Source organism: Chionomys nivalis, chromosome X (assembly GCF_950005125.1).
Source record: "Chionomys nivalis chromosome X, mChiNiv1.1, whole genome shotgun sequence".
Taxonomy (NCBI): domain Eukaryota; kingdom Metazoa; phylum Chordata; class Mammalia; order Rodentia; family Cricetidae; genus Chionomys; species Chionomys nivalis.
In genome coordinates, this window is record NC_080112.1 from 25190936 (window position 1) to 25218328 (window position 27393).

Sequence of the window (27393 nt, forward strand, 5' to 3'; positions counted from 1 at the left end):
TGCCACTAACTCCCAAACACTAGGATTATAGGCATGAGCTACCATACCCAGCTCAAAATAACTGTAATGGTTTTTAAGACTCAGCCAGTAAAGGCACCTACCAACAACCAACAAGACTATAACATAGGTTATACCCTTGGGATCTATATGGTAGAAGGAAAGAACTGACTCCCTAAAGCTGTCCTCTGAACTCCACCCATGTGCTGAGGCATGGATGAACACACATGCACATACACACACACGCACACACACTAAATAAATGTAATCTTAATTTTTTTAAAAAAATTTTTGAGACAAGGTCTCATATAGCCCAGGCAACTCAAAAATGTAGCCAAGAGCCGGGCGATGGTGGCGCACGCCTTTAATCCCAGCACTTGGGAGGCAGAGGCAGGCGGATCTCTGTGAGTTCGAGACCAGCCTGGTCTACAAGAGCTAGTTCCAGGACTGGCTCCAAAACCACAGAGAAACCCTGTCTTGAAAAAGCAAAAAAAAAAAAAAAAAAAAAAAAATGTAGCCAAGAATGACTCTGAACTCCTGATCTGCCTGCCTGCACTTTCTAAGTACTGGGAGGTTACAAGTGTGTGCCACCATGCCTGGCTTTTACAATAAAATATTTAAAATACAGTTGATGTAACTCAGTTGTACAATATTTGTTTAGTATATGCAAGACCTAGAGTTTAATCTTGAATTACACAAGGAAAAGAAGAAAAATTTACACTCCATTTTAAAATCATTGTTTATAGAGGTAGAAAGATGGTTCAGTGGTTAAGAGCACTTTATGCTCTTGCAGAGGACCAAGGTTTGATTCCCAGTACCTACATCGTGGCTCACAACTTCAGTAACTCCAGTTCCAAGAATCTAAAACACTCTTGTGACCTAAGCGAGCACTGGCACAAATGTGGTGCACATACACCCATGCAGGCAAAACACTCATACACCTAAAATAAATAAATCTAAAAAGAATTCAAAAATCATTGTTTACACTTAAAAAAAATATTCCAAATCCTCAGGAAAAAAAAATCAGTATTCTAGGAAGGTTTGTACCTTTCCCCCAGTAATTTAACTTTACTGCAGTTTGAGAAACATACATGTCTTAGCTAGGGTTTCTATTGCTGTGATGAAACACCAGGATCAAAATGCAAATTTGGGAGGAAAGGGTTTATTTGGCTGACACTTCCATGGTAATGTTCATCACTGAAGGAAGTCAGGACAGGAAGTCAAACAGGACAGGAAGCTGGAGGCAGGAGCTGATGTAGAGATCCTGGAGGGGAACTGCTTACTGGCTTGCTCCTCACGGTTTGCTCAGTCTGCTTCTTTATAACACCCAGGACCACCAGCCCATGGATGATACCACCCATCATGGGCTGGGCCATCACACCCCAATCACTACTTAAGAAAATGCCCTATAGCTGGATCTTAGGGAGACATTTTCTCAACTGAGGCTCCCTCCTCTCTGATGACTCCGGCTTGTATTAATCTGACATAAAACTAGCCAGTACAATACACATAAAACCTTGCTCCTTAAGCCAATGTATATAGTGACATATGGATATAAAAATCTCTTATTTCTGACTTTACTAATTTATTATCCCTTTTCAATTGACTTGTATGTGTCTACGAGTGTGTGCGTGCCACCTCAAATTTTTTCATGAAAAAAGTGAATAATAAAATTATTATAAAATTTTTGATTGGCTTACCATGGTTATACATGTTTATAAGGTATAGTATGATAGTTTGATACATGTATATATACCATATAGTGATCAGATTAGGATAATTGGCAGTTTTACTTACTTAAATATTTCATATATATTTATGTTTGAAGTCTTCTTACTCCCTCTACTCTGTTACTTGGTAGAATATATAAGGGATGTGGTTCACTATTAGAGCGCTTACCTAGCACACACAGGCCTTGGGCCCAATATGCAGCCCTCAATTAACCATTAGTTGTTGCACAGTACAGTTACAGTAAAGCTTATGTCTGAACTGTAGAATTTCTTCCTCCTCTCTATTTGCTGCTCATTACACAACTTCTCTCTGACCCTTCCCTTCTCAGCTTCTAGAGACCTTTACTCTACTTCCATGAAATCCGATGAAAGATAAATTTGAAGAGTACAGGCATATATTCTGGTCTTATCTCTACTTCACCAAAAGAATGGACAGCTAGGGAGAAAGTTCAAGGGGTACCCGTTTCTACTGGTGAGCCTAGTAGCTAAAACACATCTGTTTTGTGTGCTTTTTCAATGGGAGAGATCTAATATATAACAAAGTACTGAAAGATAGGAAAGGAGCTAGACACAAAATTATTTTGTGTTGAGAAATATTTGCTCAGACAATAATGAAAATACCAATACAATTGAAAGAGAGACTGGACGATTTGATTCCCAGATCTCTATTATTCTGACATGAAACACATCATACCTTTGATTGTTCTAATTCAGTGCTCAGGGACAAACTGCTTTGTTTTTCTATATGATAAACATATTTTAAGCCATTTCATAATCTTGTTAGAAATTACATCTTACCTGTTGTTTGCCTCTGAAATTTCCAACGAAATATAAGACTTCTTTAAAACAAACCAATCTTTTAAATATAAGCAGAAAATGCTTCCAACATGTCAGAAGAGATAGAAATAAGGCTGCAGCACTTAAACCACAAAAGAAGACAACTTGTTCTGTTTCTTTTCCATGAAGAATATAGGGGAAGATTTCATAATTTCCAGGAGTACGGTACAAAAAAATGAAATAAATATAAGGATGAAATTCAGTGGTACAGAAATAAGTATTACACATTACCTGCTCTGTACTGATGATAAGCTGGGACCAGCTATTCCATTCTGGGCACTTGTCTCTCTCCTCAAAGGTGACGTGGTCAGATTTCCAGCAACAGTGTTCCTGGTTAAACCAGAATCCCTTAGTGCATATCCCTTCTTTTAAGTCTGTCATCCAGTGAGCAGAGATATCTATTAGACCTGCTAGAGAGCCTGATTTAGTGGGGAAGAAAGAGAAAGCCAAATTTAATCTCACTTCTGAAATTCTATCTTTGGTAATTAGAACAAGTTTTATCAGCCAAAGTGACAGGAAAGGAATTGAAATGACAGGTAAATATATACTTCCCTATTCCTATTCCATCTGGAGCTTCTTTCTGATTGTTGATGTGCTTAGTATTTCACTTACTATCTCTACATTTGATGTGGGATGTCCTTTTGTATATGTGTTGTTTTTATTGGTTAATGAATAAAGCTGTTTCAGCCAATGGCTTAGCAGAGTAAATCCAGGTAGAAAATCTGAACAGAGATATACAGAGAAAGTAGGCAGAGTCAAGGAGACACTATGTAGCTGCTGAAGGAGAAAGACACCTGCCAGAACTTTACCAGTAAGTCACAACATTGCGGTGATACATAGATTAATAGAAATGGGTTAATTTATGATATAAGAGCTAGCTAGCAATATGCCTAAGCGACTGGCCAAGCGGCGTTGTAATTAATACAGCTTTGTGTGATTATTCGGGTCTGAGCAGTAGGGAAACAAATGAGCAGTCTCTGTTTACATACATTAACACCAGTGTTGGGCTGAAGAGGTGCTTAAGAGTACATACTACTTTTGCAGAGGATCTGAGTTCAATTCCTAGCACCCACATTGGATAGCTCACAACAGTTTTTAACTCTGGTTCTACAAATGCTTCTGGCCTCCAAGGGCACTCCTACACACAGACATGAACACATACACAGGATTAAAAATAATAAAAATAAACACCAGAATCTGGGAAATATGTACACTGGGAAGAGCTAGGGAAAAAGCAAAACACTTGGGGAAGACAGAAGAGTTAGGTTTTGAAACTCGCTTGACACAATGAAGGAACTGCTTTGGTGTGCTTAAGGAATGCCACTCTATAAAGGGAGTGATTTGCTTAACATTATGTGACTTGCTAGGCATAGAGGCACAGGTTTTTAATCCCAGCACTCTGATAGTTCAAGGCCAACCTTGTCTACTTAGCATGCCAGCTTGAAATAAATAGTGAGACTCCATCTCAAACCAAAAACAACAGCTAAAACAAAAAAAAAATTTATGTTGTTCTCCCTATATACATCAGTTTGAGTGAATACAAATTGCACACACTAAAGAATCTTCCATGATATTTATGTATAAAGGCTATGGAGCAAAGTTGATGAAGGGTTTTTCACCACAGACAGAAAGAACTTGTACAGCGGGAGGAAGATACTGTCCGCTAAGGACATTAAGTTTATAACAGCACAGAGTATTGTGTGCAAAGAAGGTTGGCTGGAACTCAAGAAACTTTGGATGCCTACTGAACCTAGAGTATGAACACACTACAATGGTCTCAGTAAAAAGGAATGAGTGTATACAGGCCATCCATCAAAGAAAATAATGAGAAAATAAAGTAAGTACTACTGGTAAACTGAGAAGAGCTAAGACAGTAAAGTACTTTACTTCTGGATGTGTCAGTTAAATGAAGAAATTCTGGACAAGAGAAACTAAATGGCCCAGAATTGTGCCTTAGAGGAACGATAAAAGTGTTATAAAACAGCCCCTGAATTCCCAGACTGTCCCGTTCAGACACACTGCTTCTGTTATGGGTCTCCCATGTTTAAAAACAAAACACCTCATGTGTATGAGACGAACAAAACAGCTACTGACCACCTAAAGACAAGAAACACAGCAAAGAGTTGAGAACATTGTGCCTACATTCTGCTGGGTGAAAAAGGCCATGTTATGTGTATGTTTTGGTAAGTGCAGAAAGTGTTACCACATACTTGAATGCCCTAGTCAAATCCAGCATTTTCTGACAGCTATTTTTGGCTACTGTAGCCCCCAGATTTCTGTTCCAACTTTTATTGCATTTACTGCCTGGGTTCACAAAATGAACAAGGCCTTATAGTTACATACTTTGCTCTATGCTCCGGGTGTTTCGCATGTGTGCTTTATATTTTACACACCCATCTTCAGTCCTGGCTTCCTCTCTACTTCCACATCTCTCCCTGCTCACAAATGTCGCTTTCTTCTCTGGCTACAAGTTTTATTAAGCTTCCCTATCCCAAAGAACAGATTAACATTTCAAGGGTTTGTTCTTTCTTTCTTTCCAATGACTACCAAAACTTGAAATCTGGCTCTCAAGATATATCTGAAGTTCCTTTGTGAACACTAATGTTCCTAATCACCAGATTTATGACCTTCCCTCCTCTATACTCCTTCCTTTGCTTTGCTACAATAGTTGGCTTTATAGATTACCCAATCTATTATTAACCAGCTCCAAACTGTGTTCTCTCTCCCGGAAGAGCCAGAAGGCACAATTGAACACCCTCAACCATGGGCTGGCAAGCTACAAGGTGAGAGCCAAATCTTTCTCACCTGTTCTGTCTGCCAGGCAAGATGCCCGAGCTGCAGCAAGACTCATTTCTCTCCCTATGGCCTACAGCTGCTTTTGTGCCACAGCAGCAGGGTGGAGCGGGCACTACAGAGATCACTTAACCCATGACTCTTAAAACAGTATTATCTGACCCCCTTAACAAAAACAAAAGGCTGCCAACCTTTTAGTGTAGGCAATTCTTCTTTAAAAAAATTATTTTATATAATATTTGTTTGTGTGTACACACGTAAGTGCATGCAGACTCACACATGGAGGCCAAAGGTCAACTTTTGGAAGTTGGCTCTCTCCTTCCACCCTGGATTTCAGGGATCAAACTAAGCTTGTCAGGCTTGTAGAGCAAGAACCTCCCCAACTAAGCCATCTTGCCCATCCTTATCCCAGGCAATTCTTAGAAACTCAGAATGGACGAACCACTTCATATTTGAGGTAGTCATTTTCTCCACGCCTCATGACAAGAACAGCATCAGCAACTAGGCACTATGTCAAGTATTTTATCTCATATAATCCTCAAAGAAAGTATTCAATACAGATGCCTGTACTATCTCCATTCTACAGACCAATACACCAAAGTCTCCAGGAGCTAAGAAACTTGCCCATAGCCATAAAGCTACCAGCAGTGGAGTAGGGATTTTAATCTTGACTTCCTGACTAGAGTCTATTCTGTAAAGTGAAATCTTATAGCATCTTCTCCAGCTTTCCCACTTAACTCCTATTTTGCTCAAGAATCCAGATCTTCCTAGGCACTGTCTTTAATGCTACAAGAGTACATTTCTTGCTTTCTCTGCCCGGTGTTGCTGGCTTTCTGCTTCCCGCATAGAAGGGGAAGTTTGCACTGGAACTTGCTGTAAGCTTGTATCTGCAGAGCAAGTCTCCATTCATATACTGTACATAAGGTGAGCATCTCTAACCTGAAACATTTCTTAACTCTTTAAGCATTGACATGATGCTGCATGAGGAAAATTGCACATCTGACCTCATGTGATAGGACTTTAGTCGACATAAAGATGGAAAGGGGCGCAGTGCCTACAGCCTACTATCCGGACCTAGGAGGCTGAGACAGGGGTGATGCTGAGGCCAGCCTGGGTCTCATCAAGTCACATGAGATACTCTTTCACACTAATAGAAAATCAAAGTGAACTTATATAAAACTCCCTTCAAGCTGTGTGTGTGTGCATGTGTGCGTGTGCACATGCTTGTGTGTGTGTGTGTATGTGTATACACAGTGCTTATACATATATTTATACGTATCTAATATATGTATTATATAGTACATATATGTATATATAAAACAAGCAAATTTTGTGTTTAGATTTGGGTCCTTTTCTCCAAATATTTCATTATGTAATATGATAACATTTCAAATATTTCTGGCTTCAAATTTTTTTTACATTTATTTAGTGTGAGTGTACACATGCCCCACCGTGTGTGTGTGGGGGGCGCCATGGTGTACATGTGAAGAGCAGAGGATAATTTGAGTGAGGGTTGGAAGATAACTTGTAAGAACTGGTTTTCTTCCTCCATCATGTGGCCCTTTACCCACTGAGGATATTCAACCTATAGCATTTGGAGTGGAGAGAAAGTCAGTGGAGCTGACAGGAGAATCTGCTGGCATAACGCCCCTCTGAAACCAGGAAAGAATGTGCTGAGTCCCTGAGCTTAGGAGCTACATCTTAACATGCCTTCCTCTGCCACCAGGAGGGAGGAGATAAAAGTACAAGAGACAGGTTAAGAGCTGGGTATGGTAGCTCTCGCCTGTAATATCAGCACTGAGGAGAGTGAGGAAACAGATCACAGCTCCTTCCAGCCTGGATCGTATACTGAGTTCAAAACCAGCCTGGACAAAACCGGTCTCGCTGAACATAACGGACAATGAGGACTACTGAGAACTGAAGAACAATGGCAATGGGTTCTTGATCCTATTGCACGTAATGGCTTTGTGGGAGCCCAGGTAGTTTGGATGCCCACCTTAATAGACCTGGATGGAGGTGGGTGGTCCTTGGACCTCCCACAGGGCAGGGAACCCTGATTGCTCTTTGGGCTGAGGAGGGAGGAAGACTTGATTGGGGGAGGGGGAGGGAATGGGAGGTGGTGGCGGGGAAGAGGCAGAAATCTTTAATAATTAAATAAATTAATTAATATAAAATAAAAAAAAAAAAAACAAAAACAAAACCAGCCTGGGCTAAATTATGAGAGTCTGTTTTAAGAAGAACAAGGGCTGAGGCAGGGACTCAGTGGTGAAAACGTGACTGGCACATATATTAGTCTTTACTCTTATTCCCAGAGCTGCCTTCCACCTTAAAATGATCGTGACATCTTAGGCACACAAACTGTGTTTAGACGTATTTCTTCTTAGATTTAAGGAAGGTGATACAGGCATCAGTTAGAGCTCATTTACACATGGAATGTTGCACTTTCAAAAGGTTCGCCGGCAATTCATTTCCGATGGGAGAACATAGGATTTGACTCATTTCTGAAGGGGCACATTACAGTTCTGGGAGATTAATTTTAAAAACTTCTGTAGTTTACCATACCTGATAAAAGCCCAATAAGGAGCATCAACAACCAGCCAGAAAATGCATCACTCACACTGTGAATTAAGGCCCATGTGGACTCTTTGCTTTTATTGGTAATCTAGGAAAAAAAATAAGATAACATTAGTATACTCTACCTATATCTTCCCTTCATCTAAAAAATCTTCAGCAGAAAAATACAAATTATCTGGGAATAGATAACAATTGAGAATTATTTAATTGAACCAATTCACCAAGAATACTGCAATTTACTGAATTCTACCAATTTATTGTAATGTCTAAGATATACCCCCACTTAGCCATGAATTTCTTAATACAATCAACCTGTTTTGTGCATTGCAGGGGTCTTTTTCTGCCCTGGATAACAGCTGTCTCAAGGAGAGTTGATTCACAGCAAATATCTTGATTGTTTTGCAAAGAATAAACAAATAATAAACAATGGCTGATCTCAGTGACAACTTGAGGTTTACGATGTGCGGCCACAGTTCAGTCAGGAAATTCCCAAAGCTGGGTAGCACCAAGTTCCAAAAGCACAGGGATCACAGGCACTGATTGATACTGGTGATATGTCTCCTTCAAGTCCAGAAACCAGCAACTGCATCTGAGGGCGTCATGATAAGCCCGAAGTTTGGCTGTTCAGGTCTTGCTCAACTTAAATCCACACTCTTCATATTTTTATTTTGTTTCGCTTTAGCTTTATTTTTTATATCGTGTGTGTGTGTTTAGGACAGAGGACAACTTGCTGAATTCTGTTCTCTCCTTCCATTATGTGGGTTCCAAAGATCAGACTCAGACCATCAGACTTGACAAGTACTTTTTGTACCCTTAACCAACTTACTGGCTCATGTCCATATCTTTAAAGTCATTATTCTGCCAGTGTTGTTACTGGGACTTCCCCTTCTTTGTACCACTATTTATTATACTCTAACTTGATTTATTCCACCTTCACCTACAGCCACACCACAAACAATAACAAATTATAAACTTCAAAAGGAACTTTAAAATGTATTTTGAGGGCCAATAAGATAGCCCAGTGGCCTGTACACGTGTGCACGCACACACACCCACACACACCCACAAACACAGAGGGAGGAGGAGAGGAGGAGAGGGAGAGAGGGAGAGAGAGAGAGACTACACTAATTACAAGATTTAAAAAAGAGAAAAGAAAGAAAGAAAATTGAGCCTGGTGTGGTGGAGCACACCTTTAATCCCAGCACTTGGGAGGTGGACCCAGGTGGATCTCTGTGAGTTCACGGCCAGCCTAGTCTACAAAGTAAGTTCCAAGACAGCCAGGGCTGTTACACAGAGAAACCCTGTCTTGAAACATGCCCCCTCTCACACACACAAAAGAAATAAAAGGAAGGAAGAAAACTGAATGAAATAAGTTGGGAGGCTTAGGCTAAACCTATGTGCAAGTAAATTCAAGGCCAAACTGGGTAACAGTGAAAGTCTGTTTCCAAATCAAAAGCGAAGAGGGCTTAAGTCATACCTTGCTGACAGAATACTGCCTAGCACTGCAAAGCCCTGCATTCCATCACCAGTACTGCCTCCCTGAAAGACTGGAATTTTTCAAAACCTGTACCTGGGACAACCTGACTCTGGGGTTCATGTAGTTGTCAGACTACGTGGCAGAATCTGAGAAAGGCTTAAAAATGAAAAAAAAATAGGGCTGGGGTGTAGCTTAGTGGGAGAATACATGTTAAACCCTAGGTTTGAGGAAATCATCAAACACACACACACACACACACACACACACACCCTGAAAATAGTCTCTGCCTGACTCTAATCTCTGCCTCTTACAGAGATTTGTCCCTGGCAGGAAGAAGTCATGGACTCAGCAGAAAATGGTATTAATATATTTTAAATATGGAGTCAAGCAGAACTTTAGGGGGAAAACTACGAGTGTGCCCCAAAGAAGTGACTTGCCAGAGGGTCACCTGCTGAGAGTACATGGGCAGGAGCTGGGCATCAACATTTTCACTGTTGCTGAGTTAAGTTCTCCACTGCTGTCCCCACATAAACTAGAAATAGTTTACTGCCTAAATTTGACTAGTACAGGACAGGCTCAAGCAAAGGTTCTGGGCATGGCAGCAAACACCTGTAATTCTAGCACTTAGGATTATGGGAGTAAGAGCTCTGTAAGCTCGTGATGAGCCTGGACTGTACAGCAAGTCCCTGTCTCATTTCAAGAAAAAAACAAAAATAGCAAAGGACCCTTGGCATGTGTGGTGGCACATGTCTGTAATCTCAGCGCTCAGGAGGCTGAGGCAGGAGGATTAAGAGTTCTAGGCAGTTTAGATTGCCTGCCCAGTGAGTTCCAGCCTAGTCTGAATAAAGTCTCAATAAGATAACAAACAAACAATAACAAGAAGAAAAGAATCAAAGGACCTTGGCAGAGCTCAGTACTTTGGAAAGAGGCGAGGAAATTCTTTTGTCAACCTTACACAATCTACACCATAGCCCTAAATACCTAAAACATTAAATTAATGTCTTGGATATGAATTTGATCAGTCTTATGGTTTTATTGGTGCTGGATGCATAATGTTACTTTGGTTTTATGGTTTTACAAGAGCTATAATCATATAAAGTTGAACCCATATTCTTCAGTACACTGTAAGGTTGGGGTAATTTGGTTTTTTTATTCCTTTGAAAAAAGCCCATTTACTTTAAAAGCCCTTGGTTTTAGAGACCCTGCTTTAAGAGACAAACCATAAAGGGAGCTGAGATGGGAGGAGAAGGTCTGGAACATTTGTTATCACCTACGCAGAGGCATGCGTACCCATTTCACGAATGTCTCTTTTAACAACATTCTATAGGAAATCATTAGACACAAGATTTAAAACCAAGAATGAAAATTATAAATAAAAGGTCTTTAAAAACAGAAATATAGCCGGGCGATAGTGGCGCACGCCTTTAATCCCAGCACTCGGGAGGCAGAGGCAGGCGGATCTCTGTGAGTTCGAGACCAGCCTGGTCTACAGAGCTAGTTCCAGGACAGGCTCCAAAGCCACAGAGAAACCCTGTCTCGAAAAAAAAAAAAAAAAAAAAACCAGAAATATAGCAGGCGGTGGTGGCGCACGCCTTTAATCCCAGCACTTGGGAGACAGAGGCAGGCGGATCTCTGGGAGTTTGAGGCCAGCCTGGTCTATAAGAGCTAGTTCCAGGATAGCCGGAGTTGTTACACAGAGAAACCCTGTCTCTGTGTAAACAAACAAAAAAACAGAAATATATTACAAAATGAAGCCAGGCATGGTGGCTCTCATCTGTTAATTCAGTATGAGGGAGGCAAAAGGGTATTCAGGAGTTTGTCAGTGTAGACTACATAAGCAAGTTCCAGGCCAGCCTAAGCTACAGAAGACTTATCTCAAAAAATAAAAACGAAAAATGAAAGAAACCCTGTGTTGTCAATAGAAGAGATTCACACCAGCTCTGGGGATGAAAAAAAGGAGAGCGAAGAACAAATTTAGCTCTTTACCTTTCTTCCCCCATGTTTCCTAAGATTACTCACGTGCCAGCACTGCCTTACCTCTCGGTGCCTATCTCGGTCTCGAGACTTCTCTCTCACCCAATCAATTGTGTTGAAATCATCATAGGTCCCTACACCAGGGATTGGCTCCTCCAAGAAGTCCATGATCCTATTTGAAGAGCCTATTCCTCCACCATTGTATGACTTGTTTCCTGTATTAAATAGCAAACAGACATTGGTACATCAGAGAGTCAAAATGTTTAATGTCCCCATCAACTATCTGATGACTACAGTTGAGGAGTGGAAATGAAGGAACACAGTCACCTACTTTCTCCATTACACACTAGCTTCTGTCATTTCTCTCTTTATACTATCACCGTCCTGGTCCCTGTCCACTCATGATGTCTTTAGCTACTTCTTATTTGAGCCTAGACCACAGAAGCTAGTGTGTAATGGAGAAAGTATCTACAGAACAAAGGACAGAGAGGAGCTTGGGTTAGTTTAGGTATTTCAGTTCATGGAAGGGAGATGAAGGGCTCTGAGGTCTTTGCAAATGTACCCCATCAGAGCCACCTCATACTTTGTAAGGCAGTAACTCAATCCTACGAGGTAGCCTTTGCCTGGGTGAAGACTTGAACGGAAGAATGCCGGCCTCTTCAAGAGTTAAGGTGATTGGAACGTGCAAACTTTCCTTCAGTCGATGCTTTGATCTCCAACAGAATGGGCTGGTAGAAACTCTTTCACAGTATGTTGGAAAGTCAAATATTTACAAGGAGATATTTGGACAACAATGCTTAGCTTAGCAATGAACTGTCCCTTAGTCTTTCAACTAAGCAACATCCGAGTGCATGCACTAATTGTGGTTCTTAGTCGGCTTGGCATTTAGTTTTTCCATTACAGCTACTTGTGTGTGCATATGCTTTCTCTTCCTTTTCTAGACTAGCCAATCTTCAACCGTTACACTATACTGAATTCATAACAGCCTTCTCTACCACGTCTTTTTTTCCGTTTGAGTCAAGTCTCACTAGGTTCCCCAGGCAGGCCTAGAACTCGTGCTCATCTCAGCCTCCAATCCCAAGAATGTGTCACCATTTCCTGCTCTTTGTACTGTCTTAGCACATGCGGTAGTCAGTAAACATCAGATGAACCAAAATGCATTCAACAAATGGCAAGGCTGAGGGAATATTTAAGCAGTTGTACTGACACATGGTAAGTATTGCTTATAAACTTGTTCAAAATATTTTGGCAACATCATCTGATGGAACAATATTTTGCTAGTAAACTAGAAATGTAAAAACAGCATTGAGAAAGCTATATAAATGCAGGCAGGGAGAATGCAGAGCAATTCCATCATTTAACTCACATAGCCAAATCTCACATTTGCAGCACCAATCTTGGCAGGGACAAGACTTCATCCAGACTATTTGGTAATGAACCTCTCTTCAGTAAATGCCCAAGTTGGCTTCAGCTGACTCTTTCTCCAACATCCCCTTGCCCAACTCAGCTAGACGATTTTAGCATTCTCGTGGAGTAAGTTTGAATGAACGAGATAAACTGAACCTAGTTTACCGATTGTACAAGTCCACTGAATGCCTAATTCAGCACACTTCTTACAAGCAATTCACAGATTCGAAAGGAAAAGCTCAGCCGAGTCCTAATCATCTGCAGGTGGGTGGGTCACTGAAGCGGCGTGGAGGAGGTGAACAAGTTAATCTTAAAACCTCCAACCAAAGTCCTTTTCCTATCTTCACTTGTACCTGGCTAGAAAATGGATGTCTGCTGAATCACTACCCAGCATTTCCTATCAGTCGGTGTTACACTGATAAAAGATGAAAGCTGCTACGTTTGAAAGCTTGGTGGGGGAAAGCCATCTCAGAAACAGGGGCAGATAGAAAAGAAAGTCTGTGGGAAGAAGGGAGCTGAACCAAGCTGTTTCCACTCTCAAGTTAAATGCTGACACGAACGCTGAGCACCAAACAATCAGAAACTGGCTCCTCAGAAGCAGGTTAATGCTTCCATTGAATTTGTTCTAGTTTCAGAGTTCTCGTTTCAGGAAGGAAAAAAAAAAAGAGGCAGGATTTTATGAAAGATTCTGAGAAGCATCAGATAGCAGTCTAATGTTACATTATATATCAAATGAGCTCCTCCACCACCCCCAGCTTTAAGGCAAAATGAAGATCTGCAACAGCGTCCTGGCAGGAAAGAGAGACTCCTATTACATCACTAGGTAACATGAGCACCACCGCATCCTCCTTTGTCGTCTGTCTCCTGCTAGACACGCAATGATCAGGCCCCTAGCACAGGGCAGGCAGTGATTAGAATCCTACTACAGGCTGCTTGCAATTCTCCAGATCCCCTGCTCCCGGAGCACACTTCAGTCCGGGGCTGGGCTCAGGCTGCTTACCTTGGATCACAGTTTTCTTTTTTTCTGCCTCAAGGAAAAAACTCCCTTGGCAGCCCGCATTTGCTCATTTAGGCTGAGGCGCTTGTACAGGAGGCCCGCGCTGGGACGCTTTACAAGGGCACTTGCTGCTTTCTCTGCTTTTTCACAGCAACAAACGCCACCTAAAGAGCCACCAGTGCTCCTGGTTGGTCAGAGTGTGATGTCACAGCTGAGATCACATGACCAGACCCTTGGACCGGCCTTGGAGAAAGGAAGATTTTCTAACCTAGTGCAGAAGCCTTAAAGATGCAGCCTCGTCTAAACAAATGCCATCAAACTGATAGGTGCGAGCCTCAGAAGATTCAAGTCCAGACGAGTTTCACACTTCATAATTCATTTAGCAGAAAGAGCCAGACATCAAAGTAGACATGTCCAGAAACTTTATAATTACTAGGATCTGAATTTAAAAGGGGACAAAGGCAAATACAGAAAAGCCTTTTTTTTACTGCGCCACTAACATGGGCTTGGTGGCATATGCTTGTAATTCTAGCACTTAGGAGGCTAGCGACTTTGCAATCAGCCTTGGGTGACGTAGCAAGCCCCTGTCTCAAAAAGTCAAAATAAATAAAATAAAAATGAATTAAAACTCACAGTAATAACATGCATAAATCCCCACAAACACATGCTGAGAGACTCCAGACATAAAAGAGCACCTAACAAACATGCCTCTATTCCTGAACACAATCACAGGCAAGCCTGAATTTTAGGATACAAATGATCGCATTACAAGTAGAAGGAAGAAAATGACAAAAATAAAGGCAGGATCTACGAGAGAGAGAGCTGTAGTCTGTGAAGAACATGTAACACGGTAAGGCTTCTGAAACGCTGGCCGTTTTCCTTGATCTGGTGACATGTTCATCTTTCAGTTATTCTTTAAAGTGCACACATATGTATTGTGCATCGTCTTTATATGCATGGTATAATTAAAGAAAAACACGAGGACAGGTGCGCTGGCACACACCTGAAGTCCCAATTACTTCGTGAGGCTGACGTAGAAGGATCACTTGAACCTACGATTCTGGGTAGGCTACGACAACGTAGCAAGATCCTGTTTCAAAATTAACATTGTTTTGGAATTATGGGGAGATAACTCAGTGGGTAAGAGGGCATGCTTCACAAGCATGAGGGCCCAATTTTAGATCCCCAGCGTTGATGTAGAAAGCTGAATGTGGCTGTGCATGATTTAGCACGGGGGGGTGGGGGGGAGGACAAGTGGATCCCAGAAGCTACTGTCCAGCCAGCCTACCTGAAACAAACTTCACATTAAGTAAAATCCACTCTCAATGTGAACAAAGCAAAAAGCAACAGAGGAGGGTACCTGGTAGTCTTCTTCTGACTTCTGTGTGCGAGTGTGTGTGTGTGTATGTGTGTGTGCACACATGTGCACACATGCACATAGGTAAACAGCCCCTCCATGAGTGTGCATACGTACTTACATAAATACACAGAGTCGTTTAGGGTTAGAAGTGTGGTTCTGAAGTAATACACGTTTGGTATGCCCGAGACCCTGGGTTAAATCCTTAGTACCACAATTTTTTTAAAAAATTCAATAAAACTATAAATTGCCTATCAAATTACAACAAAAGCCATTCTTTAAAATACAGGCTTCATGTGACCCAGGCTGGACCTCAAACTCCCAATGTAGCTAAGAATGTCTTGACTTCTAATCTTTCTGAAGATTCTACTTCCTGAGTACTGAAATTATAGCATCCTGGGACTGCAGACATGCTCTACCCCCGATTTTGTTTTGCACTTATGATTAAACCCAGGGCTTCATCCATGCTAGGTAAGCACTCTGATGACTGTCTGTCACCCCAGCCCCAGTCCGTTCTTTGGTATCACTTAACCATTTGGAAACCCTAAAACAACCAAGAATATATAGAGGGATGTAGATATATAGTAGTGGGTAGACCACTTGCCCAGAGGCCTTGGATTCAATCCTCAGTATTGAAAAAAATGCAGGGATAGTAACACAGAACTGCAATTTTAATACTCAGGAAGTTGGGGAGGAGGATTGCTTCAATATGAGGTGGGGGGGTTCAAAACAGGGTTTCTCTGTGTAACAGTCCTAGCTGTCTTAGAACTGTAGACCAGGCTGGCCTTTGAAATCACAGAGATTCACCTGTCTCTGCCTTCCGAGTGCTGGGATTAATGGCGTGCGCCGCCATCACCACCCAGCGGGATTGCTGCAAATTTGAGGACAGCCTGAGCTACATGGCGAGTTCTTGTTGAAGGGAAGGGAGAAAGAGAGGGTGGGAGGGAGGGAGGGAGGCAGGCAGGCAGGCAGGCAGGCAGGCAGGCAGGCAGGCAAGTAGAGAAGGAAGGGTAAGGGGTCTCAGTAGTGTTCTCAAAAAAGCAACATAGTCTGTAATATTCATAAATCCAACCTGGTTGAGTAGCTACTGCAGCCCCGGCAATAAATGCACTACTACAGTTCCATTATTTTAAAGGCTTCCCCTTCTCTGGCCCTATTCTGAAGGCTATTTTTAAGCAGGTCTTAATTAATTGTGCAGTAAGGCCAGCCCAGTAAAGTAGAATAAAACTGTCATCTCCCAGGTCCCTAAGTGAATCAGCAGGACAGCCACTGTTTAACATTAACCCAGTTACAGTGTGCTCCGATAATCAGGCCCTTCATGTAGGGCTTGGAAATGTTATTAATCTCTTCGGCTCCTAAGGCCCAGTACATCCTGAAACGTTAATACAACAAAACTTTATGAAGTGTAAGGCACTGAATGAGGTTTATACTCTTCTAGTTCATCATAATTACATCCTGATGAACTAATATAGCATTAATGAACAGAATTCAAATGGAGTGGAAATGACAATTAAGTGGCAATGAGTTAAAACACTGCATAAAAGCAACAATCATTTGGAAGCCTGGTGTGATCCTCTTACCTAACTAAATGATAGTTTATCAGACCAAAAGGAAATTATATGCCCAGCCTGAAAGGCCTCCTGCAAGTTAATCTTTATTAATCATAATTTTACCTATAGTATCTGCAGACCACTGACAATCACCCACATTATCAAATAGGACTTGCGTTTTTAAAGACTTTCACATTTTAGCAGACAGAGCATAGCAGCTAAGTTAGCAAAGATAGCATATTTTGGGCACTTAGGTAGTTTATATTTTGATATAGTTTTCATAGTTGGACCCAAGTTACCAATTTTTAATTAACAGTTTTTCACGAAGCTCACAGGTTTTACAAAGGCATAGCCGGTACTTCCCCAGTGGGAATTTTTTCTAGTCCAAGTAAAGCTTTCTTTTGAGTACTAGAGGCTTAGTAGGCATGGTGTAGCTCTCAGGCTAAACTGAAGTTTAACTATGGTTTAGATTAAGGAATGAGTCAGCAGGTCCAGCAGACATGCTGAGGGTCTGAGAACTTCTTTTCTTGCCTCTACTCCCAACTCTGCCAGGTCTGTAATCTCTAACATATGTTCATTATTCAGACTGCTCAGTGGAGCGCAACTGGAAGTAGGTATAACATAAAATGCCTATCAATTCTTAGACATCATATGATAGAAACACACAATAAAGTAAATATTTAGAACCAAGCAGAGTTACCTCTGTGGAGCCCGGATCTAGCCAGGTCATTTGGTCGCTTCAAAATTGTGACTCCTCCTGTGATGTTTTGAAAACTTTCAGCAGTGATGACCTTTCAGGGAGCATTTAGGGCAAGTGTGCACAAGTGACTCAAACTACCCACCGTAAGCTCTAGAATAGGAAATGGCCGCGGCTGTGACAATGACAATGGTGCCGCTACTCTGAGGCTCCCTCAAGGAGCGGGGTTAAGTAGCTTGCACTCCTTCACCAAGTATCTGGACCTGCTGCTCATGCCATGCTGCCTAGCGCTTTTAATCCACGACACAAGTCAACTCATAAAACTTCGTGGTCAAAAAAGGGCAGCAGGGGCAACTAGCAACAGAATGCAAATGCCTTCTTAAAAAGTGTGTTGTGAGTTTATCTAGTGTCTACATACACTGACAAGGAAGCAGAGTAAAATTAGAGTATATATTACTAGTTAGTTTGGTAAGTCTAGATTTTTGCCTCAAAGGAGTGAAAAACCAGTAAAATTTATCCCAAGCTTTGATGGCATGGTGAATGTCATACAGAAAGGAGTGATTTAAGTCAAAGTCTAGTTAAATGATAAAAGGAAATCCCTCAAAGACTGATTGCCATTGCCTGAGTGTGAAGAAAACATACAGTAAGCCCGTCAGGGAAAAGGGAGTCAAGTCTGAAAGAGCCTTCTCTTTCTGCAATTATACTGAGGAGTGAATGCAGGGCAGCGGGTCTCGAGAAACACACTGCCTGAATCAGGAGGCAGACAAATTGAAATCACCATCAGCATTTTTGTTCTAGAAGGACTTTCCCTAGGCTCCCCCCCCCCTCCACACACACAACCATCTTATGTTTAAAACTAGAAAACCCCTTAAATGCAAGAATAGACATTCTAATTTGGGAATTGATGTTTACTCCGATTCTAAACCAACAAGCCATTAGAATTTACCAGGAGGCTGAATAGTAACTGATTAAGTGAACTAGTTAAACACTAACAAAAACACAAGAAGAAAGGAGAGAGAAAGGAACCTCATTGTAGACCTTGAAGGATTGTTTTAGGAACATCACAAGCTGTGGAGGGTCACTTGTTCCAATATCAAAGAAGCACTCAAAAAATGGGACTAAGTTATTAGTATATATCAAAGAACTTGGAAATGCTCCTTTAAAAAAGTTTCTGGGGTTCTGGGGATATGTTATATTTTTTAAAAGGTCTAACTCTATCCACAAATACAAATCCAGCATGATGCCTAGCCCAAAATACTCACCCTGCGGCCATTTAAAGGACTTGCATTCAACAGTGAAACTGAGGAACCTATTTCGGGCCACTTCTCACTTCCATACCTACTTTCCCTTTTCCATCCTTCCCCTGTTCTTCCACACAGGATCTCCCAGCAGCATATGTATGCTCTTTCACACTGCACTTCAGCTACGCACTTCAGAACGCATTACAGGCAAAACCCTCATACCCAGCCAACATGTGTGGAACCTTTTCATCTACAATGTGTTTTGCTTTCCCACTTCACCCGAATGCAGTGACCGAAGAGCATGTGTCTGCCAACTGGGCCTCACATCTAAACCCTGAAGAGAACACACAATCCTCTAAATACATAGTACTCTGAAATACTTATATGGACCCTAAAATATTTATTCAGGGCAATTTTTCTGTTGCTGTGCATCTATATTCCATCTGGGTTGTTAAATACTAAAATACTACTATACCTCTAAATGGCTACTTTTCCCTTGGAAACTCCTGAGCTTCCCCACAGTCCAGCAGCGGGGTCTTTAGATAGCATATCAATGCAGAGTCTGAAACACAATCTGCCTGATTTTGATTTGACTTGACCCCTGCAATCACTTCACTTAGGAATCTTAGCTTTGGTTTAGTCACAGCGCAGCTTACAACGGACAAGTATTTAAGACACAGGGAAGACAAGGAAGAAGAAAAACTTGACCCTAACTCTGAAGAAATGCAGACAATACAAAGAGTGATGGGCACCGGATAATGAAACGGTAACACATTTCCTATATATACCATTAAAGGGGTCTTTGAGACGTATGAGAAGAAAATGAGAACATAAAGCACAGAAGGCGATGGGGAGGCTTGGAGACAAGTGTGACTATCAATGCTGGCACCTACTCCCTCATTCTTTGTCTCCGCCAGACACAGCTGTGCTCCCCACAGCCATAGGCATGTGGCAGAGGCTACATCTTCTGTATCTACTGCTCCTAATATGTGCTCCAATCCAGGAGTTCCTGACCCAACATGGTTTTACCAACAGTAGAGCCAGGGTGCTAACTGCCCAAGCTAGGCCAACAACACAAGGATTTGCTGTCTTCATGTTTCTGCTCACTGGAATGCCACACAACTGGGAAGGAAGGCGTGTAACTACTATCTTAGACATCACACATGAAGCTGTTTACCAGGGAGCCCTGCTTTTACTTATTTTGAGGCCATATCTCACTAAGCTGTCTAGGGTGACTCTGAACCCCTTTTGTTAGCACCAGCAGCTCTTGAATGTGCAATAGCCCTGCATCAGCGTCCTCGGGCGCTTGAAATTACAGGCCCGCTTCACTAGGCCTATTACAAACAGCAGCCTGTTCCTCTGCTTGTTCTCCATCCCTTCGTTACCAAAGTTACACATTCACGGGGCTCACATAAGGACAGGTAAAGGAATGAATAAGGAGAAATTGCCCTGAAATATATACTACAAACCATGTGCTTCTCCTCTGGGTAGTATGACTCTGCCTAAAAACTGGTAACTAAGTCTATACTTGGTTGTCCCTATCAATATTCAAAAAAATAAAAAAAGGCAGGGATAAGAGATTGCCAACAAATTCTATGACGGGGAAAAAAAACCTCAAGAGAATCCCAGTCAGGAGACCCTTCCTAGAGCCACAGGAAGAATGTGACATCATGTCTAGAAAAGTGAGTCTTAAACACCATAGCTGGGGGCACCAGTCAGTGTTCGAGCACTTAAGCGAGTATATACAAGACCCTGGGTACAATCCCAAGTACCACAAAAACACACACAAAAAGCTGGTCACGGTGGCATTCTCCTGCCATCCTAGTGTTTAAGAGAAAGCAGCAGAAGGATAAGGAGTTCAAGGCCAGCCTAGGCTATATAGCAAGTTTCATGCCAGCCTGGGCTACAGGAGGCCCTTTCTAAAAAACAAAACATAAGCAAACAAAACAAGACAAAAAGTCACATATATAACTCATCTGAAAACCTTAAAGGCAGCTCTACTTGTGCATAGCAGTATATAGGTTACTGCGGTACTGTCTAGAACAGTACAAATCTGGAAGGGTGAAAGTGTCCAGTCCTATGGGACTCGTGTGCTCTGAGACAAATGTTCCCCAGATATGCTATACGAATAAAACTCATTTGAAAATCCTAAGTAGGTCGTAGGTCTAGGTGTCATACCTCTGGTCCTCAGTCCCAGCACTTGGAGGACTGATGCAGAAGGATTATCATGAATTTAAGGCTAGCCTAGGCTACACAAAATACCTTGTCTCAGAAAAATGAGAGAGCGTGTTTCGTTTTAGAATCTATGTCTGGCCTAGGCACGTGGGTGAGTGCCTGGTGTGCTCAGAGCCCTGCATTTGACCCCTATTGCCACAGGGAGAGTTAAGAAATAGAGAGTCTGGAATGACGGTGCATGCCTGTAATCCCAGCACTTGGGAGACTGAGGCAGGAGGACTACTACAAATTTAGGTTTAAGACCCTGTCTTAAAAATCAGACAGACAGAGACAATCAGTCTATGGGAATGACTAGAGCCTGAAATAACTGAGCAGAGGAGGGTCATATTTAACCCCTGCTAGCAGCTATATCTGGAGTAAGAAGAGGGAAACTTCCGCATGATACTGAAAAGTTTTTATTTTCATTGATTATATATCATATTAATTTATGTATTTTAAGTTCTGGGAATGAAAAACAGGGCCTTGAACACACTAGGCAAGTGCTCTATCTACAACTAGCTATTTCTCCAGAGCCCACATGAATGGTTTTAAAAAGAAAAATAAGAGTCAGGCAGTGGTGGTGCATACCTTTAATCCTGTCCAGGAGGCGGAAGCAGAGGGATCTCTGATTTCAAGGCCAGCCTGGTCTACCGAAGGAATTCCACTATAGCCAGGGCTACACAGAAAAACCCTGTCTCAAACAAACAAACAAACAAACAAAAAACAAAGAAAACTGGAAACACAGAAGAATAGAGACAGGGCATAGAGAAGGAAAGCAGTGGGGTATTTACAGACAGATCAGGAGATAGTTTGTTGAAGCACAGCCTTCACAGGAAGGTGGCTTAGTCAATGAGAAGGCCTTTGTGATGGAGGGACCAGCATTGAGAAGGTATAAACTATAATTGCAGCTCCTCACTACATTAGCCTTATAACCTTGGCAAGTGCCTTAATCTTGGTGGCTTTTACAGATCTGCCATCTCTGAAAAAAGCAGGTATTTATATTATTTTTATAACACACATACACACAAACACACACACACGCACATACAATTTATTCCTTAAGAGTTTCCTACATGTTTTAATCATATTCACCACCCCCAACTTTGTATCCTTTTATTTTTTAAGCTGATAATTGTATCGTTTCTCCCTTCCCTTTCTTCCCTCCATCGATGGAGCCCCAGTATACCCTCCCTTGTGCTGCTCAAGGTTTTCTGCTGTGTGGTTTTCCTCCCTTGTGTGGTTTTCTGCTGGAGTGTGGTCAGCTTACCGGGGGCTATATTCTTAGAGAAAACTGTCCGTCTTCTGGCAGCTGACAGTTGATAAGGTCCCCATGATTAAGGGTGAGATTTCAGGCCCAGCTCTCGGCTCCACGCTGGGATTTTGTCTGCCTAGGTCTTGTGTATGTTGTCATAACCACTGTGAGTTCATATATATGCTCTGTCCAAGAAACTCTGTTGCACTGCGGTTATTCACTGCCTCTGCCTCTTACAATTTTATTTTTAGGTGCCTTAAAGCTTCACGTTCTATTATTTTAGCCACGTTTTAGTTTGATCATTCACACTATACTGAGAATTACTTGAGAGGACCTGATCTTTCAAAAATTCAAAATAGTATTTTGATTGCATAGTTATCTGAAGATATTCCTCTGGCAAATTTGTAAATTAACACTACCAATCTCTGGGAAAGCTCACTGATGACGATTAGAACACCCTAGTTTGGGGCAGCATTTCGAGCATATGGTTAAATGGCTACATGGTAACAGGGTATACATTTTGAGAACCTACCAGGATCTCTGCCCCAGAAATATACAGTCCATGCCCCTTTACAAACTACAAACCCCTTTCCTTTACCGTCTGACATAAATTGAACAAGGTAAGGTACTAGCAAAGCATCGCTGCAATAGATTCACTGTGTGTAAATAAATGGGAGGCCGGAGGCTAATGGAGGGTAGAGGGTCTGCCCAGCATGCCAAAGGTTCAACTTCAATCCCTTGGACTGAAAAAAAATTAACTAGGAGTAATGTCTTGTTCCTATATTTCAAGCACCCCAGAGATGAAGGCACAAGGGCTCCATGAGTTCCAAGGCAGACTAAGATATACGTAGTGAATCTGTGGCTAACCTCAGCTATAGAGTGAGACCTGGTCTTAAAAAAAAACCTAAATTTAATAAAATAACAATAAATATGGAACTTTCCAATTCAGTTTTCCCAAGTAAACAGTTTAGAAATTCCTATTCTTACCCTCAGAATAAGAAAAGGCTGGGCAATACGGGGCTGAGAGCGACTAGATTCTTTTTCTAGACCCATCAGAGAATTGAGGCTGCAAAAGAAACCGCCACCCCCAAGTCTGAAGGGAGGGCTTAGCCAAAGACTCCCAGCTGAGATCTGCTTACCTGGAGTAAAGCGGGTTAGAGCCATAGGAACACCACCACCACCGACAGGTGGGAACGCTCAAATGGCAATGCAAATGAACCGCCGGAGCTGTGCGGACAGCTCCGGAGTCCCGCACCAAAAGCTCTACTTCTAGAAACCTCACCAGACTCTCACACTGAAGATCCTAGAAAAATGTCCTGACGTCGATTAGAGGAGAGGATGAGGAATCCTTGTGAAATATACCCAGAGATTTCTTCACAACAAACAATGTGCTCCGAGGGAAAATACTTCAGCTGAGCCTTATTCCTGGTTGGGGGAAGGGCATTCCTCCCATTCCAGCCCCATCTCGATTTCCAAATTCCCCTGAGGGGAACAGGCGAACAGCAGGGCCAGGGCTTCAAGGAAGAAGATAGTGAAGGCTAAAGGGCGGAGAGAAGGCAGAACAACTCCGAGAGCTTGTGAAGGTTACAGCCACAAGACCCAGTCCCAGTAAAACACTAAGAATTAGCCTTAATTGCAATATGTCTGGTCCCTCATACTTTAGCACCTACACCTACAGGGCTCTGGTACCCTAAGAGTAAATTATAGGTGAAAGAGTTGCAAGACACATCATTTCTAAGGCAGCTAGGTGGAGGCAAACTCAGAATCGAGAAGAAAACAAAAGTCACTATAGGAGTTTGACCCAAGACGCCTAGTTACCCCAAATAGTAAATATGACTTAATGCCCAGCTACTTCGCCATAAATCCTAACACAATGAAATTATGGAATTATATATTAGGTGTGTGTGTGTGTGTAAAACAATCAACAATTAAAATGGCATAAAACAATAAAAAGTAAAAAAAACTGCAAGGAAAATCTCAACAGTGCACTCCAGCAAGGAAGCAGGTAGGCTAACGGCAGGCCTTCAGCTAGCATTCTGCCCTTCCAAACCCAAACCCCCAGCCTCTTCCTCAGCTCAGCAGCAGGACACCTGTTCAAGAGTCCCTGTTGCCCAGCCCCCATCTCCTGTGGATTCCTCAGATCTGCTCCTAACCTTCCTCGCCACAAACCATTGCTTAATCCCAGCCCCCAATACCAGCAGGCATTCCCAGCTAAACCACAGGCTCCTCCGGCCAGGGAAGCTGTAGACTGATGGCAGATCTTCACCTCTCTGTCTGTTCCTCCAGATCCAAGCTCCCAGCCTCACCCCAGCTCTGCTGTACCTGTAGCAGTCTCTTCCAATCAAATCTCTAGTGACTCCCACTGCCATTTCCCTCCCTCCTCCCACCTATTTCTATGTCCTCATTGCCTTCCCCCTCAACTCCAGCAGGCACACACACACACATACACACACACACACACACACAGAGACAGACAGACAGACAGACAGACAGACAGACAGACAGAGACAGAGAAAGAGAGAGAGAGAGCGAGCGAGAGCAGACTGGGCAGAGAAGCAGGTTGTCTAATTGTAGATCTTCACCCCTCCCTCTGCTCCAAATTAATCCCCAAGTCTCATCTCCCGCTCTGCAGCCTCCCTACCCATCTTCAGTGACCCACACAGTTCTTTCTCTCCAAACTTCCATTCCCCAACTCATTCCTCTGTCCCAGCCTCCAACTCCAGCAGACAGTCCCTGGGAACCCACAGGCCACTCCAAACAGGGAAGCAAGTAGCAGGCTAACTGCAGCTCTTCCCCTCTCCCTCAGCCCCAGCTCTGGAACAGACCTGCTGTGGAACAGCCTCACTCTTTCCCCCCATTCCCAGGGGACTAAGAAGATCCTGGTAGAAGACTCTGCCTTTCTCCTCTTTGTGAAGATCCTCCACCTCTGTAGCCTATCCCCACTCATAAGGCTCAGGTCTCAATACCCAGAACCACACTTCACCCAGAACCCTGAGGAACCACAACTATCAGGGCACCAGAAGATTTTCCTGCAGACAATACACAGACACAACCCTCTAACAGAACCAGAAACCAAAAAACAAAATACCCACCCAACAAAGACAAGACAAATATCAGCACCTAGAATTACAATCTTCAAAATCCCAGAAGCCTCGACTCCAGCATAAAACACAATCAATAATAACAGCCAGGACAGTATGTCTCCACTAGAGCCCAGCAACCATAACACAGCTATGCTGGAATTTAAGAAAAAGACCTAAAACAGACTTTATGAATATGGTAGAAGTCTTTAAAGAGGAAAGGAATAAAGCCCTTAAAGAAATGGACACAGTTAAAGGAAATGAATAAATTCCCCTAAAGAAACCTATGAAAACACATAGACTGGAAGGAAATGAGTAAAACCACTCAAAACCTGAAAGCGCAAATAGAACCAACAAAGAAAACCCAAACTAAGGGAATTCTGAAAATGAAAATTTTAAGAACTAGGACAGGAACCACGGAGGCAATCTTCAAGAACAGAATACAAGGATAGATGAGACAATCTGAGGCATTGCAGACACAATAGAAAAAATGGATACCTTGGTAAAAGAAAATGTTAAATCTAAAAACTCCTGGAAAAAAAGCATCCAAAAAATCTGGGACACTTATGAAAAGACCAAGCCTAAGAATAATAGGCATAGAGGAAGAAGAAATATACTTCAAAACAACCAGAAAACATTTTCAACAAAATCACAGAAGAAAATTTCTCTAACCTAAAGAAGGAGATGCCTATCAAAGTATAAGAAGCACATAGAACACCAAATAGACTGGACCAGAAAAGTTCCCTTAGCCCTTAATCAATACACTAAACATACAGAAAAAAGAAAGAATATTAAAAGCTGCAAGGGAAAAAGACCAAGCAACATAGAAAGGTAGACCTACTAGAATTTCACCTGACTGATCAGTGGAGACTCTAACAGCCAGAAGGGCAGATGTGCTACGGACTCTAAGAGACACAGATGCCAGCTCAGAATAAGACATTTCATGATAAAACCAAATTTAAACAATACCTATCTATAAATCCAGCACTACAGATGGTGCTAGAAGGTAAACTCCTACCTAAAGAGGCTAATTACATCCAAGAAAACATAGTGAATAAATAATCCCAAACCAGCAAAGTTACAAGACACACACAAACATACCTCCACCACCACCACCACCACCACCACCAACAACAACAACAGCATAAGAGAAATCAGAAGTCACTGGTCACTGACATCTTTTAACATCCATGTTTCCACTTCCCCAATAAAAAGACAAAGCCTAGAAACACACCATAACATTAAGGATAGATATAACCTCAGGTTAAAAAAATGGAAAAAAGATATTCCAGCAAAAGTATAGAAGAACCTGGTGTAGCCATTTTAATTTCTGACAAAATAGACTTCAAACCAAAACTAATAAGAAGAGATGGATAAGGACACTACATATCCATCAAAGGAAAAATCCAAGAGGACAGAGGACATTGCCATTCTCAATATCTATGTTACAAATACAAGAGTACCCAAGTTTGTAAAGAAACACTTCTACAGCTTCAGTCCCACATTGCCCCTCATGCACGGACAGTGGGAGACTTCAATGCCCTACTCTCACCAATAGACAGGCCACTCAGACAAAAACTAAACAGAAACGCTGGAGCAAACTGATGTTATAAACCAAACAGATCTAACTAATATTTACAGAACATTTCACCCAAACACAAAAGAACATACTCTTTCCACCTCATAAATTGACCACATACTCAGACACAAAACAAGTCTCAACAGATACAAGAAAATGGAAATAACACCTGCATCTTATCTGACCACCATGAATTAAAGCTGGATTCTAACAACAACAGAAACAACAGAAAGCATACAAACTCATGCAAACTGAATAACACTCTACTGAATGAAAAATGGGTCAACAGACAAATTAGGAGTAAATGGAAGACTTTCTAAAATTGAATTAAAATGAATACACAACATACCCAAACTTATGGAATACAGTAAAAGTGGTTTTAAAAAACAAGTTCATAGCACTCAGTTCATAAAACAAAAACAAATAAAAATCTAGAGAGATCTCATACTAGCAATGTAACACACCTAAAAGTTCTAGAACAAAAAAGAAGAAATCACAAAACAAATGAGTAAACAGCAAGAAATCATCAAACTCAGGGCTGAAATCAATAAAATGAAAACAAACAACAAACAAAAAAATACAAAAAAAATTGATGAAACAAAGTTGGTTCTTTGAGAAAAATCAAAGAACCCTTTTC

The 27393-nt window shown here is 41.8% G+C and overlaps 1 protein-coding gene across 2 annotated transcripts in view; it reads right to left on the minus strand.

Moving 5' to 3' along the window:
* Positions 1-27393, minus strand: part of Clcn5 (chloride voltage-gated channel 5) — a 161915-nt gene that overhangs the window by 23894 nt on the left and 110628 nt on the right. Inside the window, exons 1-4 of one of the 2 annotated variants that reach the window (XM_057759246.1) lie at positions 13790-13928; positions 11446-11597; positions 7920-8019; positions 2796-2983 (exon numbers count right to left, since the gene is read on the minus strand). In XM_057759246.1, coding sequence (XP_057615229.1) covers positions 2796-2983; positions 7920-8019; positions 11446-11550 — 393 coding nt within the window. In that variant the 5' untranslated portion in view covers positions 11551-11597; positions 13790-13928. Of the gene's footprint in view, positions 1-2795; positions 2984-7919; positions 8020-11445; positions 11598-13789; positions 13929-27393 lie in introns of those variants that run through there. The other variant, XM_057759245.1, reaches the window with a different exon arrangement.